The 27,056-nt window shown below is 39.6% G+C and overlaps 1 protein-coding gene across 1 annotated transcript in view; it reads left to right on the plus strand.

Moving 5' to 3' along the window:
* Window positions 1–27,056, plus strand: part of LOC128704925 (fap1 adhesin) — a 45,881-nt gene that overhangs the window by 525 nt on the left and 18,300 nt on the right. The window contains exons 2-6 of the mRNA XM_070104327.1: window positions 1,318–10,601; window positions 12,994–13,866; window positions 17,918–18,067; window positions 19,495–19,681; window positions 26,425–26,585. Of these exons, the coding sequence (XP_069960428.1) occupies window positions 1,371–10,601; window positions 12,994–13,866; window positions 17,918–18,067; window positions 19,495–19,681; window positions 26,425–26,585 (10,602 nt within the window). The 5' untranslated portion in view covers window positions 1,318–1,370. The remainder of the gene's footprint in view (window positions 1–1,317; window positions 10,602–12,993; window positions 13,867–17,917; window positions 18,068–19,494; window positions 19,682–26,424; window positions 26,586–27,056) is intronic.

Genomic DNA, 27,056 nt, shown 5'->3' on the forward strand with positions numbered 1-27,056 from the left:
TCGGTATTTTTCACCATTAATATAATTCATTCTTAGTCTTCCTATTCTCCAGACGTCCTATAATACATTTTTTCATGAGGGGTACCTTGATTCTGGTTAAGGGATCTTGATCCTAGGGATTGGAGCTATCTTTCCCCTCTTTGGATCAAACCTGATTATTACAAGCTGGGCTGTGGCTCGTACGTTGGATTGCATGCAGCCAGTAGTAACAGCCTGGTTGATCAGGCTCTGATCCACCAGGAGGCCTGGTCACAGACCGGGCCACAGGGGCGTTGACCCCCGGAACTCTCTCCAGGTAAACTCCAGGTACGGTGCAACATCCCCCCAATGAAAAGCAAGGGTGCCAGTAGCATGATAAGAGACAACACAGTAAGTGTCAGGGCCCCAAGACTGTTCAACTGCCTCCCAGCACACATAAGGGGGATTACCAATAGGCCCCTGGCTGTCTTCAAGCAAGCGCTGGACGGGCACCTAAAGTCAGTACCTGACCAGCTGGGTTGTGGTTCGTATGTTGGATTACGTGCAGCCAGCAGTAACAGCCTGGTTGATCAGGCCCTGATCCATCATGAGGCCTGGTCACAGACCGGGCCGCAGGGGCGTTGACCCCCGGAACTCTCTCCAGGTTTACTCTTTGGTATTGTATACCATTAATATAATTCTCTCGTTCTTAGTCTCCCTATTCTCCAGATGTCCTATGATCCTTCATGAAGGGTACCTTGATGCTGGTTAAGGGCTCTTGATTCTAGGAATTGAAGCTAGTCATCCTTAGATCAAATCTGATTACCTTTTAGTCCCCAAAATTAAGTTTCCATCATGTCTTGCGCTGAATGACCCAAATGGGTTTAGTGCCTAACATAAATAAAAATAAAACCCAGAACATGTAATAAGTATCTAGTCCCCAAGAGCTTTAATGGGTTTAATGCTTAGCAGTTTAAGACTGTTAGGCAATGAAATATGGAAATAAGAGACCTAGATAAATGGCAGTATTGTTATACTGTATTAGTTTAGAGATGTAGTGTAAAGGGCTCTTGATCTAAAGAATTGGAGGTACCCTCCTTTTCCTCAGATCAAGTCTGATCATCTCTCATTCATTAGTGCTTCATGATTTTAATAATAAAGGGTCATTGACAACTTGGCTGTGCCTTATTGAGCCTTGCTAGCCAGTGTCCTGGTAGGAAATATTTCTAAAACTGGGCAGTAATAGAGAAGGAAACAAGGGTGCTCTCTGGGTATATAACAAGGCACAAAGAGTTCCCAATTAGGTTAGTTCTTTCCTAGTCTGTGCAATATACTTAAATAATATTGTTCTCTTTCCAGCCTTGAGTGGCAGTGTGTCATTGTAAGGACGAAACAAGAAAACTAATTTAAAGATGGATTGTGATGAGGGCAGTCAAGAACAAGCACTTAGTAAGGAGAAGATCCTCGAAAGTAATGAAAGCTCTAGCGATAGCTCTGATCTGGAGGATGAGAGTGATGATAGCTCTACAGACAGCTCTGTCATAGAGGAGGAAAGTGGTGACAGTTCTGTGGACAGCCTTTCTCTCGATGAGGCACCTGTTAGGGAAGAGCAAGATAGTGACTCGCCACTTGAGGATTACCAAATTAATCCTGTAAGAGCAGTATATTCTCATGTAGGCATTCCAAGGAAAATTCTGAAGGAAATTCTTCAGGCACCAGTTCCTGAGAATGATGAAAAAATGGGCACCAGTGGCACCAGTACTGTTCTGGTACCCAAAGGTAATGAGGAAGATAATGATGTGACAATACTGGATTACAAAAAGGGAGAGGTTGGATTAAGCAGCAATAGTAATGTTGTGACCAATTTGTTGAAAGCACAAAAGCAAGTTTGTGAGGAATCAGTTGCTAACCAACAAACTGTGCTGTACACACACAGTTATGTAGAAACAAGCGATGAATCAGATGATTCAGTGACTCTATTAGAGAGCACAGAAGACACTTTCCAGGTATCAGCACTTAAGAGTGAGAAAATGGAAACCAGTAGCTCCACTTCTGGTCAAAAATCCAAATGTAATGATAAAGCTATGACTGTTCCAGCACTTGGATTTGAGAGAGGAGACTTAGGGATGAGCAGTACTGTGGTCGACACTTTGGTGAAGGCAGAAGAGGAAGGTGCGGTGAACATGAATAATTACTTGGAACAAAGTGAAGAATCATTGTATTCAGAATCTTCTTTAGATAGCACAGAAGAAAATATGGAAGAATCAGAGGTAGAGAATGAAGAGAAAATGGACACTAATAACACCAGTGTTGCTCAGGAATCCCAGTGTAATAAGGAACATAAAATCGTAACAGTAGCGAATTATGGACAAGACATTGGAGCAAACAGAAGTAGCAATGTTATTAACATTTTACTTAAGACACAAGAGCAAGTTACTGAAGAATCATTTGCAGAACAACAAGAGGTGTTGTACTCGCCGAATTATGTGGAAATTATTGACGAATCAGAGGATTCCGAATCTTCATCAGATAGCACGGAAGAAGCACTTCAGGAAGCAGAGCTTGAGAGCGAAGAGGAAGAAATGGGAACCTGTGTCACCAGTATTGTACAGGAATCCAAAGATAAGGATGAGGAAAAAGCTGTAACGATAATGAATTATGGACAAGAAGTGGGGACAAGCAACAGCAGTACTGTTATGAGCAGTTTCTTAAAGGCAGAAAAGCAGGGTGCTAAGAAATTAGGTACAGAAGAGAAACAAGTTGTGCCAGACAAAGAGAGTTACTTTGAAACTGATGAAGAATCAGTGATTTCAGAGTCTTTATTAGATAACACAGTAGGTGTTCTGGAGAGTGTGGAGGAAACAGGAACCAGTAGTGCCACTACTGGTTTAGGATTAAAATCTAATACTAATGATGAAAGTGTAACAGCCATGCATATTGTAAAAGGAGAAGCTAGGACTAGCAGATTACTGAAGCCAGAAGAACAAGATGACGATGAATCAGTTGTAGATAGTAAACAAGATGTGTTGCACACAGAGAAATGCACAGTAATTGATGGCAAATCTGCACACACCAAACCATTATTAGACAACACAAAAGAAATTGTTGAGGCATTAGTGACTAAGAGCAAGGAGAAAATGGACACCAGTAGCACCAATACTGGTTTGGAATCCAAATGTGTAGAGGCTACAACACCAATAGATGTTGAAAAAACTAAAGTGGAAACAAGTGATACTGGTGTCATTAGTTTGTCAAAGACAGGAGAACAAACTGTTGAGGAATCCACTGAAGAAGGTAAACATGATGTTCTGTATGCCAAGAATTATTTGGAAGTAACGAGAGAAAAAGTGGATTTAGATTCTTCTGGCATTTCAGAAAATAATCTTAAGATACCACTGCTTATGGATGGAGAAAAAATGGATATCAGTTGCACCAGTTCTGTTCAGGAGTCTAAAGGCAATGAAAAAGAGGAGTCTGTGATGGAGATTAATTGTAATAAAGAAAAAATTGGAACAGTTAGCACTGTGGTAAGCAGCTTGTTAAAGGTAGATGAGCAGATTGTTGGAGAATCACATACAAAGTATAAACAAGTTCTGAATATGGAAAATTATGTGGAATCTGATGAAGAATCAATGCATTCAGAATCTTTATTAAAAAATGTAGAAGAAAGTCTTAAGGAACCAATGATTGAGGGTGAGGAAAAACTGGACACCAATGTTATCAATACCACTGATGATTCCAAATATAATGAGAGAGACAAAATTTCATCACCAATAGCTAATGAAAAAAGAGAAGTGGGAACAAATGACAACAGTACTGTTGTGGCCAGTTTGTTGAATACTGAAGAGCAGGTTATTGAGGAATCTGTTACAGAGGTCCAACAAGGTGTGCTGTACACAGATGAAGAATCTTTTGAAACGAACGAAGAATCAGTGTATTCAGAATCGTCAATACACAGCACGGAAGAGAGTCTTCAGGAATCCATAATTCAGAGCAAGTTAACAGTGGACTCCAGTGGCTCCAGTACTGATTGGGAATCAAAAGGAAATGAGACTGAAGCAATTAACTGTGAAAAAATTGAAGTGGGAACAAGCAGTACTGTTGTCCCCAGTTTGTTGACAACAGATCAGATTATTAAGGAATCCTTTACAGAAAGTAAACATGATGTTCTTTACTCAGAGAATTACTTGGAAGGAAAGGAAGAATCAATGGATTCGGATTCTTCTGACAGCTCGGATGATAAGATTAAAATACCATTTCTCGAGAGTGAAGAAAAAACTGATACCAGTTGCACCAATCTTGTTAGGGAGTCCAAAGGTAATGAAAAAGATGAGTGTGTAGCTAGGATTGATTATAATAAAGAAATGGTTGAAATGGACAAAACTGTAGTAGGCAGCGTTTCAAACGCAGAAGACCAAGTTGTTGAGGATTTGGTTGCTGAGAATAAGCAAGAGGTGCCGTACACAGAGAACTGTGTGGAAACGGATGAAGAATCGGTAGATTCAGACGCATCATTAGACAGCACTGAAGAAAATCTTAAGGAGCAAGTAACTGAGAGTGAAGAAGAAATGGACACCAGTTGCACCAACACTAGTCAGGATTGTAAATACGATGAAATAGAAACAGCGATTCATTGTGAACAAGAATCTGAGACAAACAGTGATCATACTGCTGCAAAAAGTGTGTTGCAACCTGAGGAGCAAATTGAAGAATTGGATCTTGAGTGCAAACAAGATGTGCTGTGCACACAGAATTACTTGAAAACAAATAAAGAGTCAATGAATTCAGACTCTTCAGTAGAGAGCACAAAAGAAATACTTGAGGCACCACTGCTTGATAGTAAAGAAAAAATGAACTTCCATAGTACCAATACTGTTCAGGAAAATGCAGCAGTAGTGGATCACAAAAGAAATGAAGTGGGGGAAGGCAGCAATGTTGCCACAAGTTTACTAAAGAAAGAAGAACATAACACTGAAAAATCCATTGTAGAAGACAGACAAGATTTGTACTCAGAGCATATTTTGCGACAAAATGAAGAACTTTTGTATTCAGAATCTTCAGTAGTCAGCGATGAAGTTCTCGAGGAACCAGTGGGTGAGACCAATGAAAATATGGACACCAGTAACATCAATACTGTTCAGGATTCCAAGAATAATGAGAAAGATATAATTGCAACATCAATTGGTTATGAAAAAAGAGAAGTAGAAACAAATGACCACAGTTCTGGTGTGACCAGTTTGTTGAGCACTGACAAGCAAGATTTTAAGAAATCTGTTGCAGAGGCCCAACAAGCCGAACAATTCACAGATGAAGACTCAGTTGAAACGGATGAAGACTCAGTGTATTCAGAATCTTCAATAGACAGCATAGAAGAAACTCTTGAAGCCCCTGTGATTGACAGCAAGGAAAAAATGGACACCAGTAGCATGCATACTGGTTGGCAGTCGAAATGTAATGAGACTAAAACAGTGGATTATGAAAAAGTTGAAGTAGGAACAGTGGATTATGAAAAAGTTGAAGTAGGAACAGTGGATTATGAAAAAGTTGAAGTAGGAACCAGTAGCACTACTGTCCCCAGTTTACTGAAAACAGAACAGGTCATTGAGGAATCTGTTGAAGAAGGTAAACATGATGTACCATACCCAGAGAATTCCTTGAAACAAGAGGAAGAATTGGTGGATTCAGATTCTTCTGACAGCTCAGAATCTATTTTTAAGATACCATTGTTCAAGGCTGAAGAAAAAACATTTGCCATTTGCACTGATACTGTCCAGGAGTCCAAAGATGCTGTTGTAAGCAGCTTGTTGAAGGCAGACGAGCAAAATGTGGAATCAGTTGCCGAGTGCAAACAAGATGTTCTCAACACAGACAAAAATGTGGAAATTAATAAAAAATCGGCAGATATTGAATCTTCATTAAACAGCAGCACAGAAGAAATATTTCAGGCACCAAGGCTTGAGAAAATGGACACCAGTGACAGTAGTGCTGTTCAGGTGTTGAAATGTAATGAAGATGAGAGTGAAATAGAGAAAGGCAAAGAAAAAGCAAACAGCAAGAGTGCAGCTGTAGCCAGTTTGATTACTGATGAGCAAGTTGCAAAGGAATCATTTGCTGAGAGCAAGAGAGAGGTGCTGTACACAGAGAACTGTGGGGAAACAGATAAAGAATCAGTGGATTCAGAATCTTTATTAGACAGAACAGAAGAAATTCTTGAGGCACCAGTGCATTTAGGCGAAGAAAAAATGGACATCAGTAGCTCCAGTACTGTTCAGAAGTCCAAACATCATGAACCTGCAACAGCAATGGATCATGAAAAAATAGAAGCAGGGACAAGCAGTACTGATGTCAGTGGTTTGTTAAAGACAGAACAAGTCATTGTAGAATCTGTTAAAGAGGACAAGCAAGATGATCTTTATTCAGAATCTTCAATAGTCAGTACCGAAGAAATTCTTGAGGAACCAGTGGTGGAATGTAATGAGAGAATGGACACCAGTAGCACCACTACTGTTCAAGATTCCAAATATAACGAGACAGACAAAATTACAACTATAATAGATAATGCAGAAAGAGAAGTGGGAGCAAATGACAGTGGTACTGTTGTGACTAGTTTGTTTAATACTGAAGATCAAGTTCTTGAGGAATCTGTTGCAGAGGCCCAAGAGGATGTACCGTACACAGATGATGAATCAGTTGAAACAGATGAAGAATCAGCATATTCAGAATCTTCAATAGACAGCCTAGAAATTCATGAAGACCTTGTGATTGAGAAGAAGGAAAAAATGGACACCAGTAGCACCAAAGATGTTCAGAATTACAAATATGATGATATTGAAACTGGGGATTATGAACAAGAAATGGAGGCAAACAGCAAGAGTACTGCTGTAAACTGTTTATTGAAGGGTGATGAACGAGTTGAAGAATCTGGCACACTAGGCAAAGAAGTTGTGATGGACACTGAGAATTCTTTGGAAACAGATAAAGAATTGGTGGATTCAGAATCTTCATTAGACAGCACAGAATTTCTCGAGGAATCTGTCGTTAAAAAACAGGAGAAAACAGACACTAGTAACACCATTATTGATCAACATCACAAATCAAATGAGCAAGATGAAGCTGAAGGAACAATAAATTCTGAAATAACAGGAGCAGGAGCAAACAGTAACAGTACTATTAACAGTAAATTGAAGGTTGAAGAGCAAGTTGTTGAACAATCTGTTGCAGAGGCCAAACAAGGTGTTCTGTGCAGACCCAATTACTTAGAAACAGGTGAAGACTCACTGTCTTCAAAACCGCTAAAAGACACAGACCTTCTTGAGGCAGTACATGTTAGTGAAAAGAAATTTAATACTCATACTGTTGAAGATAAAACTGCATCAGTGGATTATGAAAAAGAAGTTGGAACAAGCATTACTAATGTTGACAGTTTGGAGGCAGAGGTGCAAATTGTTGTTCAGCCAGTTGCAAAGGACATGCAACTTGTGCTGGACAAGAAGAATTCATTAGAACAAAATGAAGAATCAACAATTTCGGACTCTTCAGTAGATATCGTAAAAGAAATTCTCGAGGAGCCAGAGGTTGAGAGTAGGGAAAAAATGGATACCAGCAGCACCAATACTGGGCAAGAGTCCACTTGTAATGAGAAAGATGAAATTACAACAGTGATGGAGTATGAACAAGGGGAAGTTGAAACGTGCAGTACTGTTGTAAACAGTTTATTGCAGGCAGAAGAGCAAGCTGCCGGGGAATCAACTGCAGAAAGCAAACAAGTTGTGCAAGACATGCAGAATTGCTTGGAACCACAAGAAGAGTTAGCAGGTTCAAAATTCTCAGCAGACCATACAAAAGAAATTCTTCAATCATTGGTTGGAAGTGAGGAGACAATGGATACCAGTAGAACCAATATGCTTCAGGAAGCTAAATGTAAAGATGATGTTGAAGCTGCTGTTGTAAAAAAATGTGAGAAAGGAGAAGCGGGAACAAACAGCAACAGTATTGCCATTAATAGTTTATCAAAGTTTGAGGAGCAAGTTGTTGATGACCGTGTTGTAGCCGAAGATCAACAAAATATGCAAAACACTGAGAAATGCTTAAAAGAAAGTAATGAAGTGTTGGTTTCCGAATTTTCATTAAACAGCACAAGAGAGAGTCTTCAGGCGCCAGTGCTTGAGAGTGAGGAGAAAATGGACACGAGCAGTACCAGTGCTGTTCAGAATTACGTAGTTAATGAAAAAGAAGTGATTGAAATGAAAATGGATTATAATAAAGGAAAAATGGAATCGACCAGTACTGTTTTGAAGAGCCTCTTGAATCCAGAAGATGAATATATTGAGGAATCAATTGTAGAGGACAAACAAGGTGTGCTCTACATAAAGAATTACTCGGAGATATATGAAGATTCTGTGATTTCACAATCTTCATTAGACAGCAGAGATGAAAGTCTTCAGGCACCATTGCTCAAGAATGAAGAGAAAATGCAGACCATTACTGTTCAAGAGTTTGAATGTAATACAGAGAATAAGACTGTAACAGGAATGGATTCTGGACAAGAAGAAGTAGGAAATAGCAGTACAGTTTTGAGTAGTTCATCAAAAGCAGAACAAGTTGAAGAACCAATTACATGTGGTAAAAAGGATCTTCTGTACATGGAGAACTACTTGGAAACAGATGAAGAATCAGTGGCTTCAGAATCTGTAGCAGACAACACAGAAGAATCTCTTCATGAACCAGTGCTTAAATGTGAAGAGAAACCAGACACCAGTAGCCCCAATATTGTCCAGGAACATAAATGTAATGAGGAAGAGAAGACCATAACAGTGATTGGATATAAAGAAGTCAGCACAAATGGCAATGACAGTAGTGTGTGCCAGTCTTTGAAAGAAGAGCAAGAAGTATCTGTTGCAGAGGACAAGAAAGATCTGTTGCATATGTCAAATTACTTGGAAATAAGAGATGAATCAATGTCTTCAGAATCATCAGTGGACAACCCAGAAGAAACTCCTCAGAAACAAGTGCTAGAGAATAAAGAGAAAGTGGGCACAAATACTGTCCAGGAGCCCAAAAGTAATGAGAAAAATGAGACTGTAACAGCAGTGGATTGTGATAAAGAAATGGTGGCAAACGACGACAGTACTGTTGTGAAGAATTTGTTAAAGGCAGAAGAGAAACCTGAGGAATCTGTTGCAAAATCTAAACAAGATCTGCTGTACATGTCAAATTACTTGGAAACAGATGAAGAATCAGTTGCTTCAGAATCTTTAGTCGATAGTACAGAAGAAACTCTCCAAGCACCTGTACTTGAGTGTGAAGAGAAAATGGATACCAGTTGTGCCAGTACCACTCAGGAATCCATTGGTGATGAGGCAAAGGAAAGCATGACAATAATAGATTACGAAAAAAATAAGGTGACCACAGATAGCAATAATACTAGTGTGAAAAGTGTGTTGAAGGCAGATGAGCAAGTTTGTGAGGAGTCAGTTGAGAAGACTAAACAAGATGTGTTGCGCATGGAGAGTTCTTTATACATAAGTGAAGGAACGCTGGTTTCAGAATTTTCATCAGAAAGTGGTACACATTTGCCTACTCTCAGTGTCAGATGTGGTCATGAGAATTCACCAGAGGCAGAAGAATCTGTTGTAGAAAGCAAAGTATCTGCACATGAAAGTAAGAGCACTGATAGTCCTGCAAGTTTTTTGAAAACAGTTAGAGAACCATCTGTTGAATCCAGTGAAAAAAGTGGAAAAGAATTTAACACTACTAGTCGCAGTGGTAATGAAGAGGATTCTATAGAAACACCAGACAATGAAAAGGATCTGGTATTGAATGGAAAAGATTGTGAAAAGGCTTTTAGCTCTGATAACAAACATTTGGTGGTTGAGGGAAGAGGTGTCAAGAGAGTGTATACTCCTGATAACGAAGACCAGCCAGTATTAGATAGAGATTATGAAGGTGTCGTTATCTTCGACAATGGAAAAAAACTTTTGCTGGATGAGACAGAGAATGAACAAGCATCTATCCTTGATGATGGAAAACAGCAAATCCTGGATGGGAGAGATGAGGAAGCAGCTTCTACGCCTGAACTTGCTTTTGAAAATATGCCTACAACAGATACTAAACAAGATACTAAAAATATAAGTACCAATAACAGTTATACCATTTTTTCTGAAAGTGCCAGAGAGAGCATCAAAATGCCAAAACCACAGCTTGATGAGGCGCCATTATTGGAAAGCAAACATGAGCAAAGGACTGCAGATCTTAGAGCTGCCGAAGAAGTTTCACCTTGTACATATGAAGAAAAAGATAGTCAGATAGATAATCTTGAAAATTCCGAATGTCAAAAAATAAAAAAGAAATATAAAAAAAGGAACCCATCTATAAACAGAGCAACCCAGACTGCTATCCAGTTACTGGATTCGAGTGAATTTAGTAATTACTCCCCAGATCTAGTCACAATGCAAGTCGAGGTTGGTTTTATGTCTGTGGATGCACTTCAGGATCTTGACCCTTCCCTTGATGATTGGCCAGTCTTGCTTGTATCCCAGCTGAGGTTGCGAGACAGCATTATCAATACCCTCAATGCAAAGCTGTTAGACCTCCTCTCAAAGGGCCGTAGGATAGAGCAAGATGCTGACTATCTTAGGCTAAAGGTAAGTTTAAAAGTTTTTAAATTTCTATATAAACTTGTGAGGTGATACATTGAGATACTGATTGCATGTATAATTTTGATAAAATTTGGTGTTATTGTTAAAATATGTTTTGCTACGGATGAAAAATACTCCTTACTAAGTTATTATTTTTTTTTTTTTTATTATCACACCGGCCGATTCCCACCAAGGCAGGGTGGCCCGAAAAAGAAAAACTTTCACCATCATTCACTCCATCACTGTCTTGCCAGAAGGGTGCTTTACACTACAGTTTTTAAACTGCAACATTAACACCCCTCCTTCAGAGTGCAGGCACTGTACTTCCCATCTCCAGGACTCAAGTCCGGCCTGCCGGTTTCCCTGAATCCCTTCATAAATGTTACTTTGCTCACACTCCAACAGCACGTCAAGTATTAAAAACCATTTGTCTCCATTCACTCCTATCAAACACGCTCAAGCATGCCTGCTGGAAGGGTAATCCCGCACCTCCTCCTAACTTCCAAACTACGAATTCTCTGCATTATATTCACACCACACATTGCCCTCAGACATGACATCTCCACTGCCTCCAGCCTTCTCCTCGCTGCAACATTCATCACCCACGCTTCACACCCATATAAGAGCGTTGGTAAAACTATACTCTCATACATTCCCCTCTTTGCCTCCAAGGACAAAGTTCTTTGTCTCCACAGACTCCTAAGTGCACCACTCACTCTTTTTCCCTCATCAATTCTATGATTCACCTCATCTTTCATAGACCCATCCGCTGACACGTCCACTCCCAAATATCTGAATACGTTCACCTCCTCCATACTCTCTCCCTCCAATCTGATATTCAATCTTTCATCACCTAATCTTTTTGTTATCCTCATAACCTTACTCTTTCCTGTATTCACCTTTAATTTTCTTCTTTTGCACACCCTACCAAATTCATCCACCAATCTCTGCAACTTCTCTTCAGAATCTCCCAAGAGCACAGTGTCATCAGCAAAGAGCAGCTGTGACAACTCCCACTTTGTGTGTGATTCTTTATCTTTTAACTCCACGCCTCTTGCCAAGACCCTCGCATTTACTTCTCTTACAACCCCATCTATAAATATATTAAACAACCACGGTGACATCACACATCCTTGTCTAAGGCCTACTTTTACTGGGAAAAAATTTCCCTCTTTCCTACATACTCTAACTTGAGCCTCACTATCCTCGTAAAAACTCTTCACTGCTTTCAGTAACCTACCTCCTACACCATACACTTGCAACATCTGCCACTAAGTTATAAGGAACAAAAAGGTGCAATACCATGACTGGAACAATACACAAATAATCTGCACGTATGAGAAAGAAACTTATGACGATGTTTTGGTCTGACTTGGACCATTTACTAGTCTCAGTGTGTAACTAGTTAATGGTCCAAGCCAGACCAAAACATTATCATGAGTTTCTTTCTCCTATGTGCAGGTTATTTGTGTACTAGGTTATAAGTGCATTTGAGAGTTAATTATTTCTCCTTAATTAGTTCATAGTGGCATGACCAACAGACTCCTTAGCTTTCTTCAAGAGGGAACTGGGTAAGTTCCTCAAGTCATTTCCTGTTCAGTTGGACAGTGGTGCATACAGCTACTATCAACAGCCATCCACCAGAAGGTCAGGCCTGGGACCAGGCCACTGGGGTGTTGACCCCCAGAATTGACTCCAGGTGTACTCCAGGATATAATAAAAATACATAAGATCACCTGTAATAACTGATCCTTCAAAGAATTGGTGCTGCTTTCACTTTATTACAGTCAAGCCTGATTTCCTTCCTTTTCCCAGGTACTGTATGGCCCTTTAGAATTTGGCACTCACCCATGATTATAACAGCAGTAATTATAATTAAATGCTTTCTTCATTGCTGATATTGTTACTAGTACTCTATGGTGTTGCATACTTAAACTCTCATGTCATCTCATCATGTCAGTAGCTCATCTCCAAACTGATTGTCCCTACATCAGAGAACGTGCCACTTACCTGGAGTGTACTTGGAGGGTGTTCCAGAGGTCAACACCCCGTGGCCCGGTCCATGCCTCATGGTGGATCAGGGCCTGATCAACCAGGCTGTTATGCTCTTTTATATTCCCTGACATGCTTGCTTTGTCTGCCCTTTTCTTTCTTTTAGTCCCACTTTTAATGCAAACTCACTTTGCAGTTTCTTAGCTGACACTGATTTAATCCGGCTATGAACTCCTGTCCTTCCTCCTGTCATCACTCCTTCAACTACTCCACTTCTTTCTTCTACTATCTCTTATCTTCTTTTACTGTCTGCTGATGAGTGTTAAATGGCCCCTACTGGTTTAGCAGTTTATGTGAGTATAATAATTGCTATGTGAATTTTTTTTACTATATTCTATTATTTCAGATTGTAGACCTCAAGCAGCAAGTGAGGAAGAGTAGGCAAAACAAGAGAGACCAAAATTGTCAAACCACAGATGAAGACTTTGCTAATGCTTGGAATAAGTGGTATTGTGGATCTTGGCATCAGTATTATGGTGAGAGTGATCCCTCCAGCACTCATTACTGGCCCGGACATTATGCTCAACTGACAACAGTCTCTTCTATACCACAAGTCAATCCTACAGGGAATGAGGAGGATTCTATCTCTGGCAAAAATTGTACGAGTACTTTGAAAAGTAATGAACAGAGCAGCCTGAGCCACCAGGAAGATAAAAGAGCGGATCATGATGCTCAGACATCACTGGACAGTCAGGGGAGTCAGCATGACACTACGAGATCTGATATTCAAGCACAAAGCTTAGGTGAGACGGCTGAAGCTAATGAAGAATGTGATCAAAAGTGGACCAAGGAGACAAGATCAAAGGAAGATGAATTAAGTAAGTCTCAAGAAGAATCACAATGGCATGTTCAACAACCAGTGAAGAAAGTGAACGATATCGAGTGTGCAACAACCTCCTCTGCTCTTAGTTTCTCAGACAAAGTAACAGAAAATTCAGAAAAAATGGTAAGTACCACATGTAAAAATTACGAACAAAATATGTTAAGCAACGGAAAAAAGAGCAAACTTGATCACCACCCCCCTGAAATGACAGAGGAAAGTGAAAATAAGAAAATTAAAACTTCGAGTGAAGGTTATGGGTGGGATCCATCGGGAAAACTGAGCGTCACGGATCAGGTGAAGGCCGTAGCTACAGAGGCTGTATATGGCAGTGGTTATGTGTTTCAAGAGGACCTGGGACTTTATTTTGATTACACTTCAGGATACTACTATAATGCTGTGAGTAGCTAAGTTATTAATGTCAATTTAATGAAGTTTAACAAAATTTCATTCAGTTGCCTCTGTTCTTTGAGATTTTAGCAATACTTATGAGCACAGAATTACAGGAAAATCTTAGTCTACTAGTGTTTACATTCAGGAAGAATAAAAAGTCACAATACCATGACTGGAACAATACAAAAATAACCCGCATGGGCTATTTGTGTACTTGCATTCATTGTACACTTAGTACTTTCCTATGTAGTCTCTTAATAGTTCTTATTCTTGTTATACATTTATTCTTTCCACTTTAAGAGACCTAGTCTGACATTAAGCCTTAAGGTTGATCCCCTGAAATGTCAACAGACAATACACTTTAGTGTTGCCAACTACACCTACTATCCGACTTACGACCGAGTTCGGTTCAGAGAAACCGGTCATAAGTCGAAATGGTCGTAAGTCGAACTTTACTACTGAATATCAACAAAACATTTTTGTAATGACTTTATTTTATTGTTTTATTTTGGTATTTCATGTTTTACTTTACTTTTTATGTTGTTAGTACTGTATTTTATACTGCAAGGTTTAGGATAAACACTGTGTGCAACACAAATAGTTGTTTATTTCCCAGAAATTTGGCATAAAAAACACGGTCGTAAGTCGAGTGGTCGTAAGTCGAGCAGGTCGTAAGTCGGATGGTAGGTGTACTTGCATTTTAAAATTACGTATTAATTTTTTGGGGCCGCAAAAATATATCAAGATGTTCTTCAGAGGCTCAAATGCTTGACCAGAAAGTACCTGTAGACATAATTAAAGTTTAACATTAAAGCAGGTGAAGTGAAAAAATATATGTCTGGGTATTTTGAGTACTATTTATGTATAGAGTACTGTATTGTATACTGTGTTTGTATACAGTATTAAAATATCAAGTGTTTGCTCAGTTGCTTAATGAGTTATCTGTACTTTTGGATTTAGGGAGAGGGATTCAGGGAAGCAAGTTAGCTGTACTGGTTAGCAGTACAGTGCCTGCACTGAAGGAGGGTTGTACTGGTTAGCAGTACAGTGCCTGTACTGAAGGAGGGTTGTACTGGTTAGCAGTACAGTGCCTGTACTGAAGGAGGGTTGTACTGGTTAGCAGTACAGTGCCTGTACTGAAGGAGGGTTGTACTGGTTAGCAGTACAGTGCCTGTACTGAAGGAGGGTTGTACTGGTTAGCAGTACAGTGCTTGTACTGAAGGAGGGTTGTACTGGTTAGCAGTACAGTGCCTGTACTGAAGGAGGGTTGTACTGGTTAGCAGTACAGTGCCTGTACTGAAGGAGGGTTGTACTGGTTAGCAGTACAGTGCCTGTACTGAAGGAGGGTTGTACTGGTTAGCAGTACAGTGCTTGTACTGAAGGAGGGTTGTACTGGTTAGCAGTACAGTGCCTGCACTGAAGGAGGGTTGTACTGGTTAGTACAGTGCCTGTACTGAAGGAGGGTTGTACTGGTTAGCAGTACAGTGCCTGCACTGAAGGAGGGTTGTACTGGTTAGCAGTACAGTGCCTGTACTGAAGGAGGGTTGTACTGGTTAGCAGTACAGTGCCTGTACTGAAGGAGGGTTGTACTGGTTAGCAGTACAGTGCTTGTACTGAAGGAGGGTTGTACTGGTTAGCAGTACAGTGCCTGCACTGAAGGAGGGTTGTACTGGTTAGTACAGTGCCTGTACTGAAGGAGGGTTGTACTGGTTAGCAGTACAGTGCCTGCACTGAAGGAGGGTTGTACTGGTTAGCAGTACAGTGCCTGTACTGAAGGAGGGTTGTACTGGTTAGCAGTACAGTGCCTGTACTGAAGGAGGGTTGTACTGGTTAGCAGTACAGTGCCTGTACTGAAGGAGGGTTGTACTGGTTAGCAGTACAGTGCCTGTACTGAAGGAGGGTTGTACTGGTTAGCAGTACAGTGCTTGTACTGAAGGAGGGTTGTACTGGTTAGCAGTACAGTGCCTGCACTGAAGGAGGGTTGTACTGGTTAGTACAGTGCCTGTACTGAAGGAGGGTTGTACTGGTTAGCAGTACAGTGCCTGTACTGAAGGAGGGTTGTACTGGTTAGCAGTACAGTGCCTGCACTGAAGGAGGGTTGTACTGGTTAGCAGTACAGTGCCTGCACTGAAGGAGGGTTGTACTGGTTAGCAGTACAGTGCCTGCACTGAAGGAGGGTTGTACTGGTTAGCAGTACAGTGCCTGCACTGAAGGAGGTTTGTACTGGTTAGCAGTACAGTGCCTGTACTGAAGGAGGGTTGTACTGGTTAGCGGTACAGTGCATACACTGGAGGAGGGTTGTACTGGTTAGCGGTACAGTGCATACACTGGAGGAGGGTTGTACTGGTTAGTGGTACAGTGCCTGCACTGAAGGAGGGTTGTACTGGTTAGTGGTACAGTGCCTGCACTGAAGGAGGTTTGTACTGGTTAGCAGTACAGTGCCTGCACTGAAGGAGGGTTGTACTGGTTAGCGGTACAGTGCATACACTGGAGGAGGGTTGTACTGGTTAGTGGTACAGTGCTTGCACTGAAGGAGGGTTGTACTGGTTAGTGGTACAGTGCCTGCACTGAAGGAAGGTTGGGGAATATTGCACTTTAGTGTGTTATTTGAATTGTGATGGTCTTCATACTTCTGGTAAGATAGGTATAGAGTGAATGATGGTGCATGTGTTTCCGTATGACTATCTTGGTGGGAGATGGCCATTGTGACAAAAAATAGGTATGGGGTAGAGGAAACCAATTCCTTCAAGAGGGAAGTGCCTTGGAACTAGTTCCTTCAAGATGGAAGTGCCTTGCAACTAATTCCTACAAGAGGGTGGTGCATTAATGCTGGAGAAAGGCCCATGATCCAAGGAATTAGAGCTGTCCTTTTCTTTCTGGGATCAATCTTGATCATCATTTATTTCCCAGGATCTGTATGACCCTTATGGGTCATACAAATAAATGAATACAAAGCTACATAGACTCTTGTGAAAGGCCTTCAAATATTTGTCTTGTATATAGTGTCCCATCTTGAAATTATACAATGTGTAATAGAAGTTTGTGGAGCTGATATTTGTGATATGATTGAATATTAGGGTTCTGTGTGTGTGTGTGTGTGTGTGTGTGTGTGTGTGTGTGTGTGTGTGTGTGTGTGTGTTTGTTTTTTTTGCATGTTGCAGGGCAGGGGTGTGTATACTCCCAAGAGTCCTGGTTGACCACAGGTACACACAGTATAGGGGGGTTCTTATTAATTGTTAGGGGGATTACCAATAGACTCCTGGCTGTCTTCAAGAAGCTGGACAGGCACCTAAAGTCAGTTCCTGAACAGCCGGGGTGTGGTTCGTACATCTGTTTGCATGTGGCCAGCAGTAACAGCCTGGTTGATCAGTCCCTGATCCACTGCGAGGCCTGGTCATGGATTGGGCTGTGGGGACATTGATCCCCAAAACACCATCCAGGTAAACATCCTCCATGGGTTCAAATTTTCTTCATCTAAAGGACTATTTCGGTAATATTATTTTGCAACTTAGTGTACACTATTGTATCTTACACTATTCCTCCTCGGATTTGGCAGTTTTGCCATTCTCTGTTCCTTATATCTTGTCCTTTACTTTTAGCCTTGTCTTTTACAAATTTTAATATATTTGATTTTGTCTTTGGTTATGTCTTAATTCATTTTCAAAGCTTTTTTGTCCTTATGTTAGTAAATAGTATTAATATCTGGCTTACTTGAGTCTCTAGTAAGTCTCATAAGCACATCAAACCTCTTAACATTAAGGTAATCTGACCACAGAAGAAAGAGCAAATGGTTTCTTTGGGTTATCCTTCCTTGGTCCATATGAAATAAGTTAAGCATTATGAGTAATACAAAACAGCCCTTTATACAGTACAGAATGTAGTATTCATTTCTATATGTTCTTAATTGCAAAAATCTCTACTGTAAGGTGGAACACCTGGAACACGTGTTTGTACCTTGGCGACCCTCTATATTGTACGTATTTATATTCCCATACTGTGTACTATATTAATATAAGATAAAATAATGTACGTATTATATTTTTCATAATGCTTGCAGGAGAATGGTCTGTACTATGATGGAAAGACAGGCACATACTTCTACTATGACCATACCAAACAGGCCTATGAGTTTTACTCTCAGGTTGCAACGAAGAACCAAGGCAAAAGAAAGCTAAAGAAAGATGAGGGTGATGAGGAGACTCAGCAGGTATGTGTTAGTGAGTGATTTTGTAAGTCTGGGAATTACCAGCTCAGAGTACTTAGTCACTAGACCACAGAGTCAGATTGTTCAACCAAATTTACTGGGTAATCATTGGAGAGCCAGACTGAGTTTAACCCTTTCAGGGTCCAAGGCCCAAATCTGGAGTCACGCACCAGTGTCCAAGAATTTTCAAAAAAAAAATTTGTTATTTTTTCTTATGAAATCGTAGAGAATCTTTTTGTGAAGGTAATAAAACAAAAAGTAAGAAATTTGGTGGAAAATTGATGAAATTATGCTCTCGCGAATTTTGATGTGTCAGCGATATTTACGAATCGGCGATTTTGCTGATTTTGACTCCCATTTTAGGCCAATTACATTATTCCAATCAACCAAATTCTTAGCTATTTCACTAGTATTACTTCTATTCTATCGATTGAGCACAAGAAATCGCCAAGTCAACTGTTTCAACTACAAAATAAAGTGATCGGAAATTGTTAATTTGGCCAATTTAACACAAAGTTCAAAATATTCCAATTTCAAAATAGGGTCCAGAATGAACAATGTAGGCATTCCTGGCACTAAACTAACATTTCCTCTGTTCATTAGTTATGTTTTGAGGCTTTACAAATAAATTCCATTTTGATTTTTTATTCACATAATGAATTTTTATTCACACCAAAAAATAGAAGATTTACTGTTATGCAATACTGTAATAATTGTATAAATATCATCACCATATTTGTGAATGTATATTAGACCCACCAGCTGACGTGTATTAGACGTGTGAGGTCGTTTGTTTACTCTTGAATATCGGCAAAAATTTAACATTTCTGCTACTTTGAGCTCAGTTTCAAGCCATTTCCAGTGCTAAAACCAATCAAAATCATCTCTATTTCTGTAATATGTCTTCCATTCTATCAAATGAGACCAAGAAATCGCAAATACAACTATAAAAAACATACGAAAAAACACTGCAAAGTTGCTGTTTTAATCGAAGAATCATGATTTCATTTTTTTTCTCTCATTATACACAGTGTGCTGCAGGATCTGTTTTATGTGGTGCACACATACCACATAGATGTATTCTCTCATATCTAGGCCCAAATGTACCACTCACAGTTTATCAGAGTGAGCTGAGTTCATGGCGTAGATCTACGGTTTGGACCCTGAACGTAAAGCCGTAGATCTACGGGACGGACCCTGAAAGGGTTAAATTCCATTCACTTCATGATTTTTTTTATCAGCTCATTGGGCGTTTCCCACCGAAGCAGAGTGACCCGAAAAAGAAAAAAACGCTTTCATCATCACTCACTCCATCACTGTCTTGCCAGAGGTGTGCAGATACTACAGTTCATCTGAGTGTAGGCACTGTCATAATCATCATCATCCTCATCATCTGACAGTGACTGAAGATGAAATTTTGTGATTTTCAGGAAAAAAAGAAAAAGCTAACTAACTTGAAGGCCATTAATGTGGCAGAAAAAGAGGAAGGAGAATGTTCAGACACAGACGAAGAAGACAATAAGGATGAAGTAGCAGTAGGCAGTGAGGAAGAAATAGAAGTAATTAAAGAAATCGGTGAAGACACTGGGATGTCTGAAGACTCGAATGAAAATGAAGGTAGAACAGTTTCCATTGTAATTTGTAAATAGAATGTGACTTCATATTCTCAGCTTCACTGTACATGTATATTTTATGTTTAAAAGTCCCTTGAAGAGGGTTTGTTGATACTAATAAAGGGCTCTTGATCTAAGAAATTAAAGAAGCAAACCTGATTACCTTCAATCCAATAAGTGCTGTTTGACCTTGATGGATTGAGTGCTTTCCCCTGAATATAATAATAATAATTATAATGATAATATATAGGTAGTAGGTTGGTAGACAGCAACCACCCAGGGAGGTACTACCGTCCTGCCAAGTGAGTGTAAAACGAAAGCCTGTAATTGTTTTACATGATGGTAGGATTTCTGGTGTCTTGTCTGTCTCATAAATATGCAAGATTACAGGCATGTCTTGCTACTTCTACTTACACTTAGGTCACACTACACATACATGTACACGTTTATTTATACACACTCATCGGAGTTTTCTTTGATTTTATCTTAATAGTTCTTGGTCTTATTACTTTTCCTTTTATATCCAGGGGGAAGTGGAATAAGAATCTTTCCTCCGTAAGCCATGCGTGTTGTAAAAGTCAACTAAAATGCCGGGAACAATGGGCTAGTAACCCCTTTTCCTGTAAAGATTACTAAAAAGAATAAGAAGAAAGTTGTCAAAGTGGGAAGTCTGAATGTGCGTGGATGTTGTGCAAATGATAAGAAAGAGATGATTGTGGATGTTATGAATGAGAAGAAACTGGATGTCCTGGCTTTAAGTGAAACAAAGCTGAAGGGGGTGGGAGAGTTTCAATGGAGAGGAATAAATGGGATTAGGTCAGGGGTTTCAAATAGAGTTAGAGCTAAAGAAGGAGTAGCAATAATGTTGAAGGATAAGCTATGGCAGGAAAAGAGGGACTACAAATGTATAAATTCAAGGATTATGTGGAGTAAAATAAAGATTGGATGTGAAAAGTGGGTTATAGTAGATGTGTATGCACCTGGAGAAGAGAGAAGTGTAGAGGAGAGAGAGAGATTCTGGGAAATGTTGAGTGAATGCATGGGGAGTTTTGAATCAAATGTGAGAGTAATGGTGGTTGGGGATTTCAATGCTAAAGTGGGTAAAAATGTTATGGAGGGAGTAGTAGGTAAATTTGGGGTGCCAGGGGTAAATATAAATGGGGAGCCTTTAATTGAGCTATGTGTAGAAAGAAATTTGGTAATAAGTAATACATATTTTATGAAAAAGAGGATAAATAAATATACAAGATATGATGTAGCACGTAATGAAAGTAGTTTGTTAGATTATGTATTGGTGGATAAAAGGTTGATGGGTAGGCTCCAGGATGTACATGTTTATAGAGGGGCAACTGATATATCGGATCATTATTTAGTTGTAGCTACAGTTAGAGTAAGAGGTAGATGGGAAAAGAGGAAGGTGGTAACAACAAGTAAGAGGGAGGTGAAAGTGTATAAACTAAGGGAGGAGGAAGTTCGGGTGAGATATAAGCGACTATTGGCAGAAAGGTGGGCTAGTGCAAAGATGACTAGTGGGGGGGTTGAAGAGGGTTGGAATAGTTTTAAAAATGCAGTATTAGAATGTGGGGCAGAAGTTTGTGGTTATAGGAGGGTGGGGGCAGGAGGAAAGAAGAGTGACTGGTGGAATGATGAAGTAAAGGGGACAAGTCGTTACCGTCAAATTACCGCCCAATAAGCCTGACCTCAATTGTAGGCAAATTACTAGAGTCAATTATAGCTGAGATTATAAGAAGCCATCTCGATAAGCATAGCTTGATTAATGATACTCAGCATGGATTCACAAGAGGCCGGTCTTGTCTAACTAATTTATTAACTTTCTTCAGTAAAGCTTTTGAGGCTGTTGACCACAATAAAGAATTTGATATTATTTACTTAGATTTTAGTAAGGCTTTTGATAGAGTTCCGCACCATAGACTGTTAAAGAAAGTGGCAGCTCATGGCATTGGGGGAAAAGTGCTCTCGTGGATCGAGTCATGGCTCACTGACAGGAAGCAGAGAGTGTCCATAAATGGGGTTAAATCCGAGTGGGGATCTGTAACAAGTGGCGTTCCACAGGGATCAGTCTTGGGCCCGTTGTTATTTATAATATATATCAATGATCTTGATGAGGGAATTACTAGTGATATGAGCAAATTCGCCGATGACACAAAGATAGGTAGGATAATTGATTCAAACGTAGATGTTAGGGAACTTCAGGAGGATTTAAACAAACTCTATTCTTGGTCAGAAAAGTGGCAGATGCAGTTCAATGTAGATAAATGCAAGGTTCTGAAGCTTGGGAGTGCCCATAACCCTAGTACTTATAAATTAAATGATGTAGAACTTAGCCATACAGATTACGAAAAGGACTTGGGGGTTATGGTGAGCAGCAACCTTAAACCAAGACAGCAATGCCTAAGCGTACGTAATAAGGCAAATAGATTACTGGGATTTATATCAAGAAGTGTAAGCAACAGAAGTCCAGAGGTCATACTGCAGCTTTATACATCATTAGTAAGGCCTCACCTTGATTATGCAGCTCAGTTCTGGTCTCCGTATTACAAAATGGACATAAATACGTTAGAAAACATTCAGCGTAGGATGACTAAATTAATACATAGCATCAGAAATCTTCCTTATGAAGAAAGATTGAAGACTCTTAAGTTACATTCACTTGTTAGACGAAGAATGAGAGGAGACCTGATCGAAGTGTATAAGTGGAAGATAGGTATTAATAAAGGGGATATTAATAAGGTCTTGAGGATGTCTCTCCAAGAGAGAACCCGCAGTAATGGATTTAAATTAGATAAGTTTAGATTTAGAAAGGACATCGGAAAGTATTGGTTTGGAAATAGGGTAGTTGATGAGTGGAACAGTCTACCTAGTTGGGTTATTGAGGCTGGGACTTTGGGTAGTTTCAAATCTAGGTTGGATAAGTACATGAGTGGGATGGGTTGGATTTGAGTGGGACTTTCACATCAGAGCTTATTTCTTGGGTGGCATTGAAAATTGGGTAGGGCAAATGTTTTGTTAGTGGGATGAATTGTAAAGGACCTGCCTAGTATGGGCCAGCAGGCCTCCTGCAGTGTTCCTCCTTTCTTATGTTCTTATGTTCTTATAAAAGAGAAAAAGGTAGCTTATGAGAGGTTTTTGCAAAGCAGAAGTGTTATAAGAAGAGCAGAGTATATGGAGAGTAAAAGAAAGGTGAAGAGAGTGGTGAGAGAGTGCAAAAGGAGAGCAGATGATAGAGTGGGAGAGGCACTGTCAAGAAATTTTAATGAAAATAAGAAAAAATTTTGGAGTGAGTTAAACAAGTTAAGAAAGCCTAGGGAAAGTATGGATTTGTCAGTTAAAAACAGAGTAGGGGAATTAGTAGATGGGGAAAGGGAGGTATTAGGTAGATGGCGAGAATATTTTGAGGAACTTTTAAATGTTGAGGAAGAAAGGGAGGCGGTAATTTCATGCACTGGCCAGGGAGTTATACCATCTTCTAGGAGTGAAGAAGAGCAGAATGTAAGTGTGGTGGAAGTACGTGAGGCATTACATAGAATGAAAGGGGGTAAAGCAGCTGGAACTGATGGGATCATGACAGAAATGTTGAAAGCAGGGGGGGATATAGTGTTGGAGTGGTTGGTACTTTTGTTTAATAAATGTATGAAAGAGGGGAAGGTACCTAGGGATTGGCAGAGAGCACGTATAGTCCCTTTATATAAAGGGAAAGGGGACAAAAGAGATAGTAAAAATTATAGAGGAATAAGTTTACTGAGTATACCAGGAAAAGTATACGGTAGGGTTATAATTGAAAGAATTAGAGGTAAGACAGAATGTAGGATTGCAGATGAGCAGGGAGGCTTCAGAGTGGGTAGGGGATGTGTAGATCAAGTGTTTACATTGAAGCATATATGTGAACAGTATTTAGATAAAGGTAGGGAAGTTTTTATTGCATTTATGGATTTAGAAGAGGCATATGATAGAGTGGATAGAGGAGCAATGTGGCAGATTTGCAAGTATATGGAATAGGTGGTAAGTTACTAAATTCTGTTAAGAGTTTTTATGAGGATAGTGAGGCTCAGGTTAGGGTGTGTAGAAGAGAGGGAAAATACTTCCCGGTAAAAGTAGGTCTTAGACAGGGATGTGTAATGTCACCATGGTTGTTTAATATATTTATAGATGGGGTTGTAAAAGAAGTAAATGCTAGGGTGTTCGGGAGAGGGGTGGGGTTAAATTATAGGGAATCAAATTCAAAATGGGAATTGACACAGTTACTTTTTGCTGATGATACTGTGCTTATGGGAGATTCTAAAGAAAAATTGCAAAGGTTAGTGGATGAGTTTGAGAATGTGTGTAAAGGTAGAAAGTTGAAAGTGAACATAGAAAAGAGTAAGGTGATGAGGGTATCAAATGGTTTAGATAAAGAAAAATTGGATATCAAATTGGGGAGGAGGAGTATGGAAGAAGTGAATGTTTTCAGATACTTGGGAGTTGACGTGTCGGCGGATGGATTTATGAAGGATGAGGTTAATCATAGAATTGATGAGGGAAAAAAGGTGAGTGGTGCGTTGAGGTATATGTGGAGTCAAAAAAACGTTATCTATGGAGGCAAAGAAGGGAATGTATGAAAGTATAGTAGCACCAACACTCTTATATGGATGTGAAGCTTGGGTGGTAAATGCAGCAGCGAGGAGACGGTTGGAGGCAGTGGAGATGTCCTGTCTAAGGGCAATGTGTGGTGTAAATATTATGCAGAAAATTCGGAGTGTGGAAATTAGGAGAAGGTGTGGAGTTAATAAAAGCATTAGTCAGAGGGCAGAAGAGGGGTTGTTGAGGTGGTTTGGTCATTTAGAGAGAATAGATCAAAGTAGAATGACATGGAAAGCATATAAATCTATAGGGGAAGGAAGGAGGGGTAGGGGTCGTCCTCGAAAGGGTTGGAAAGGGGAGGTAAAGGAGGTTTTGTGGGCTTGGACTTCCAGCAAGCGTGCATGAGTGTGTTAGATAGGAGTGAATGGAGACGAATGATACTTGGGACCTGACGATCTGTTGGAGTGTGAGCAGGGTAATATTTAGTGAAGGGATTCAGGGAAACCAGTTATATTCATATAGTCGGACTTGAGTCCTGGAAATGGGAAGTACAATGCCTGCACTTTAAAGGAGGGGTTTGGGATATTGGCAGTTTGGAGGGATATGTTGTGTATCTTTATACGTATATGCTTCTGAACTGTTGTATTCTGAGCACCTCTGCAAAAACAGTGATAATGTGTGAGTGTGGTGAAAGTGTTGAATGATGATGAAAGTATTTTCTTTTTGGGGATTTTCTTTCTTTTTTGGGTCACCCTGCCTCGGTGGGAGACGGCCGACTTGTTGAAAAAAAAAAAAAAATAATGATAATAATTAGGGATGGGACTACAAATATTTTGCCACTACTGATACTCAGTTTTAGGCCAGTACTATACAGTCATAATCATCTAATATTGATACTTCGGTGCATTCATAATAATAATAATATGTTTAACAGTCCTATCAAGGGGATTATCCTGGTGCTGGTAAAAGTCTCTTGATACAAGGAATTCGAACTTCCCTCCTCTTTCTTGAGTCAAGGCTTTCCATTCTCTTGGTAATTTATGACCATTACATATTTATTGGTTCCTTGTAAATATGTAATATACAGTATGCTGTGAAGTAGTCAGAATTTGCCAGAGAGCAAAACTTAACAGGAAAATACCTTCAGTTAGTAACTCTCATTTTATTTGTACCTTTGAAAATTGAGTACACCATGCAAAAATTTTAAATGCTTGATGATTCTGTATTGAAAAGGGGGAGAGACAGACATTCCTAGCTTAATACTGGTAAGAACTAGTGGTTCTTACCAGTGAGGCCTGGGGATCAGTTTTAAGGGAAGTATAGTAATAAATGTGCTTGTCTTTTCTGGGGAAGAATAATAAGGCACAATACTGTGGCTGGAACAATACACTAATAACCTTCATGTAGGAAACTGAACTTATGATGTTTCAGTCCAACTTGGATCATTAACTAGTCACGTGGTGTGACTAGTTAATGGTTTAAGTTGGACAGAAACGTTGTCACAAGTTGCAGTCTTCTATGGGTTATTTGTGTATTGTCTTATCTTCCTTTGAGGGGGTTAGTTTTGTCTGCTAATGTAGTGTGTGCGCCTCATATCAGCGGACAGAATATCTAACCTCTACCACTCCATATGCTAAATGACCTACACAGGTTTAGCACTTCATATTATGCAATCTACAACAATTGTGATGATTCTCTTACCTGGTAAAGTAGCCTGTGGCTCAATGGTGGATAACTTGGCTTATAAGCACTGAGACCTGTTTTTGATTATCTGGTGGGTTAGGACAGATAGAGATGTCCAATTACACTTTGTGTAAAGGTTTACCTAAAACTAAATAAGTACAGTACCTTAGTGTTAGCCAACAGCTGTAAGTTGCATCCTAGGGGTTGTTAGTATGCCTTAGGGCTGTAGTTTGAAGTAAGCTGAGTCAGAATGTTGACTCTTAGCCAGTAACTTTAATGTTGTGAAAAGAACGAATAAGAGACTCGAAGCTTTTTCACCCAGCTAATTATTCTTCGTTAGTTTATGGAAACTGTAGCATTGTATGTTACTTTTGCAAGTTCTTATATATTCAGTATTTTAATCTGAGAGTATATATATGTGTACTGTATGTGTAATTTTTTTGGAACTCCATTATTGCAACCAGTTTTTTATTTATTCTAAAACAGAGGAAGAAGTTCATATACCGCCATCATTACGGTTAATGGTGACAGAGAGCGATAGTGGGAGAATCAAGGTGGGAACACTGCACCTAATCACACTGAATGGTGGAACAGTAGGCCGAGAGTCTCGGAATTTGGTTCAGCTTCCAGACCTCACCATCAGTAAGGTAAGATAAGGTTCACACATGTAATTAGTGCTTTTCTTTGATAGTTTATTGTGTACAGTGCCTGCACTCTGAAGGAGGGGTTTGGGATATTTGCTGTTCAGGGGGACATCTAAACTTGTCATATGTGCATGCCTCTGGCAAGATAGTGATAGTGTGAATGGTGAAAGTCTTTCTTTTATGGGTCACCTACTTTGGTGGGTAGGTGACCCATAAAGATTAATAGAAATCTGAGGAGCATTTTACCATATAGATTAGGAAAAAATTATGTAAAAAAATAAATGGCAAAAACAAACCATAGATGGGTGGTTAATAGGTAATTAATTTGTCTTAGTGTATTGTTAATTTATTGCATTCAGGTAAGTTTAGTATGTTCAATACTTTGTCTACTATATTATATAATAAATAACAAAAAGGCACAATACCGTGACTGGAACGATACACAAATAACCCGCACATAAAAGAGAGAAGTTT

Source organism: Cherax quadricarinatus, chromosome 91 (assembly GCF_038502225.1).
Source record: "Cherax quadricarinatus isolate ZL_2023a chromosome 91, ASM3850222v1, whole genome shotgun sequence".
Lineage (NCBI taxonomy): Eukaryota > Metazoa > Arthropoda > Malacostraca > Decapoda > Parastacidae > Cherax > Cherax quadricarinatus.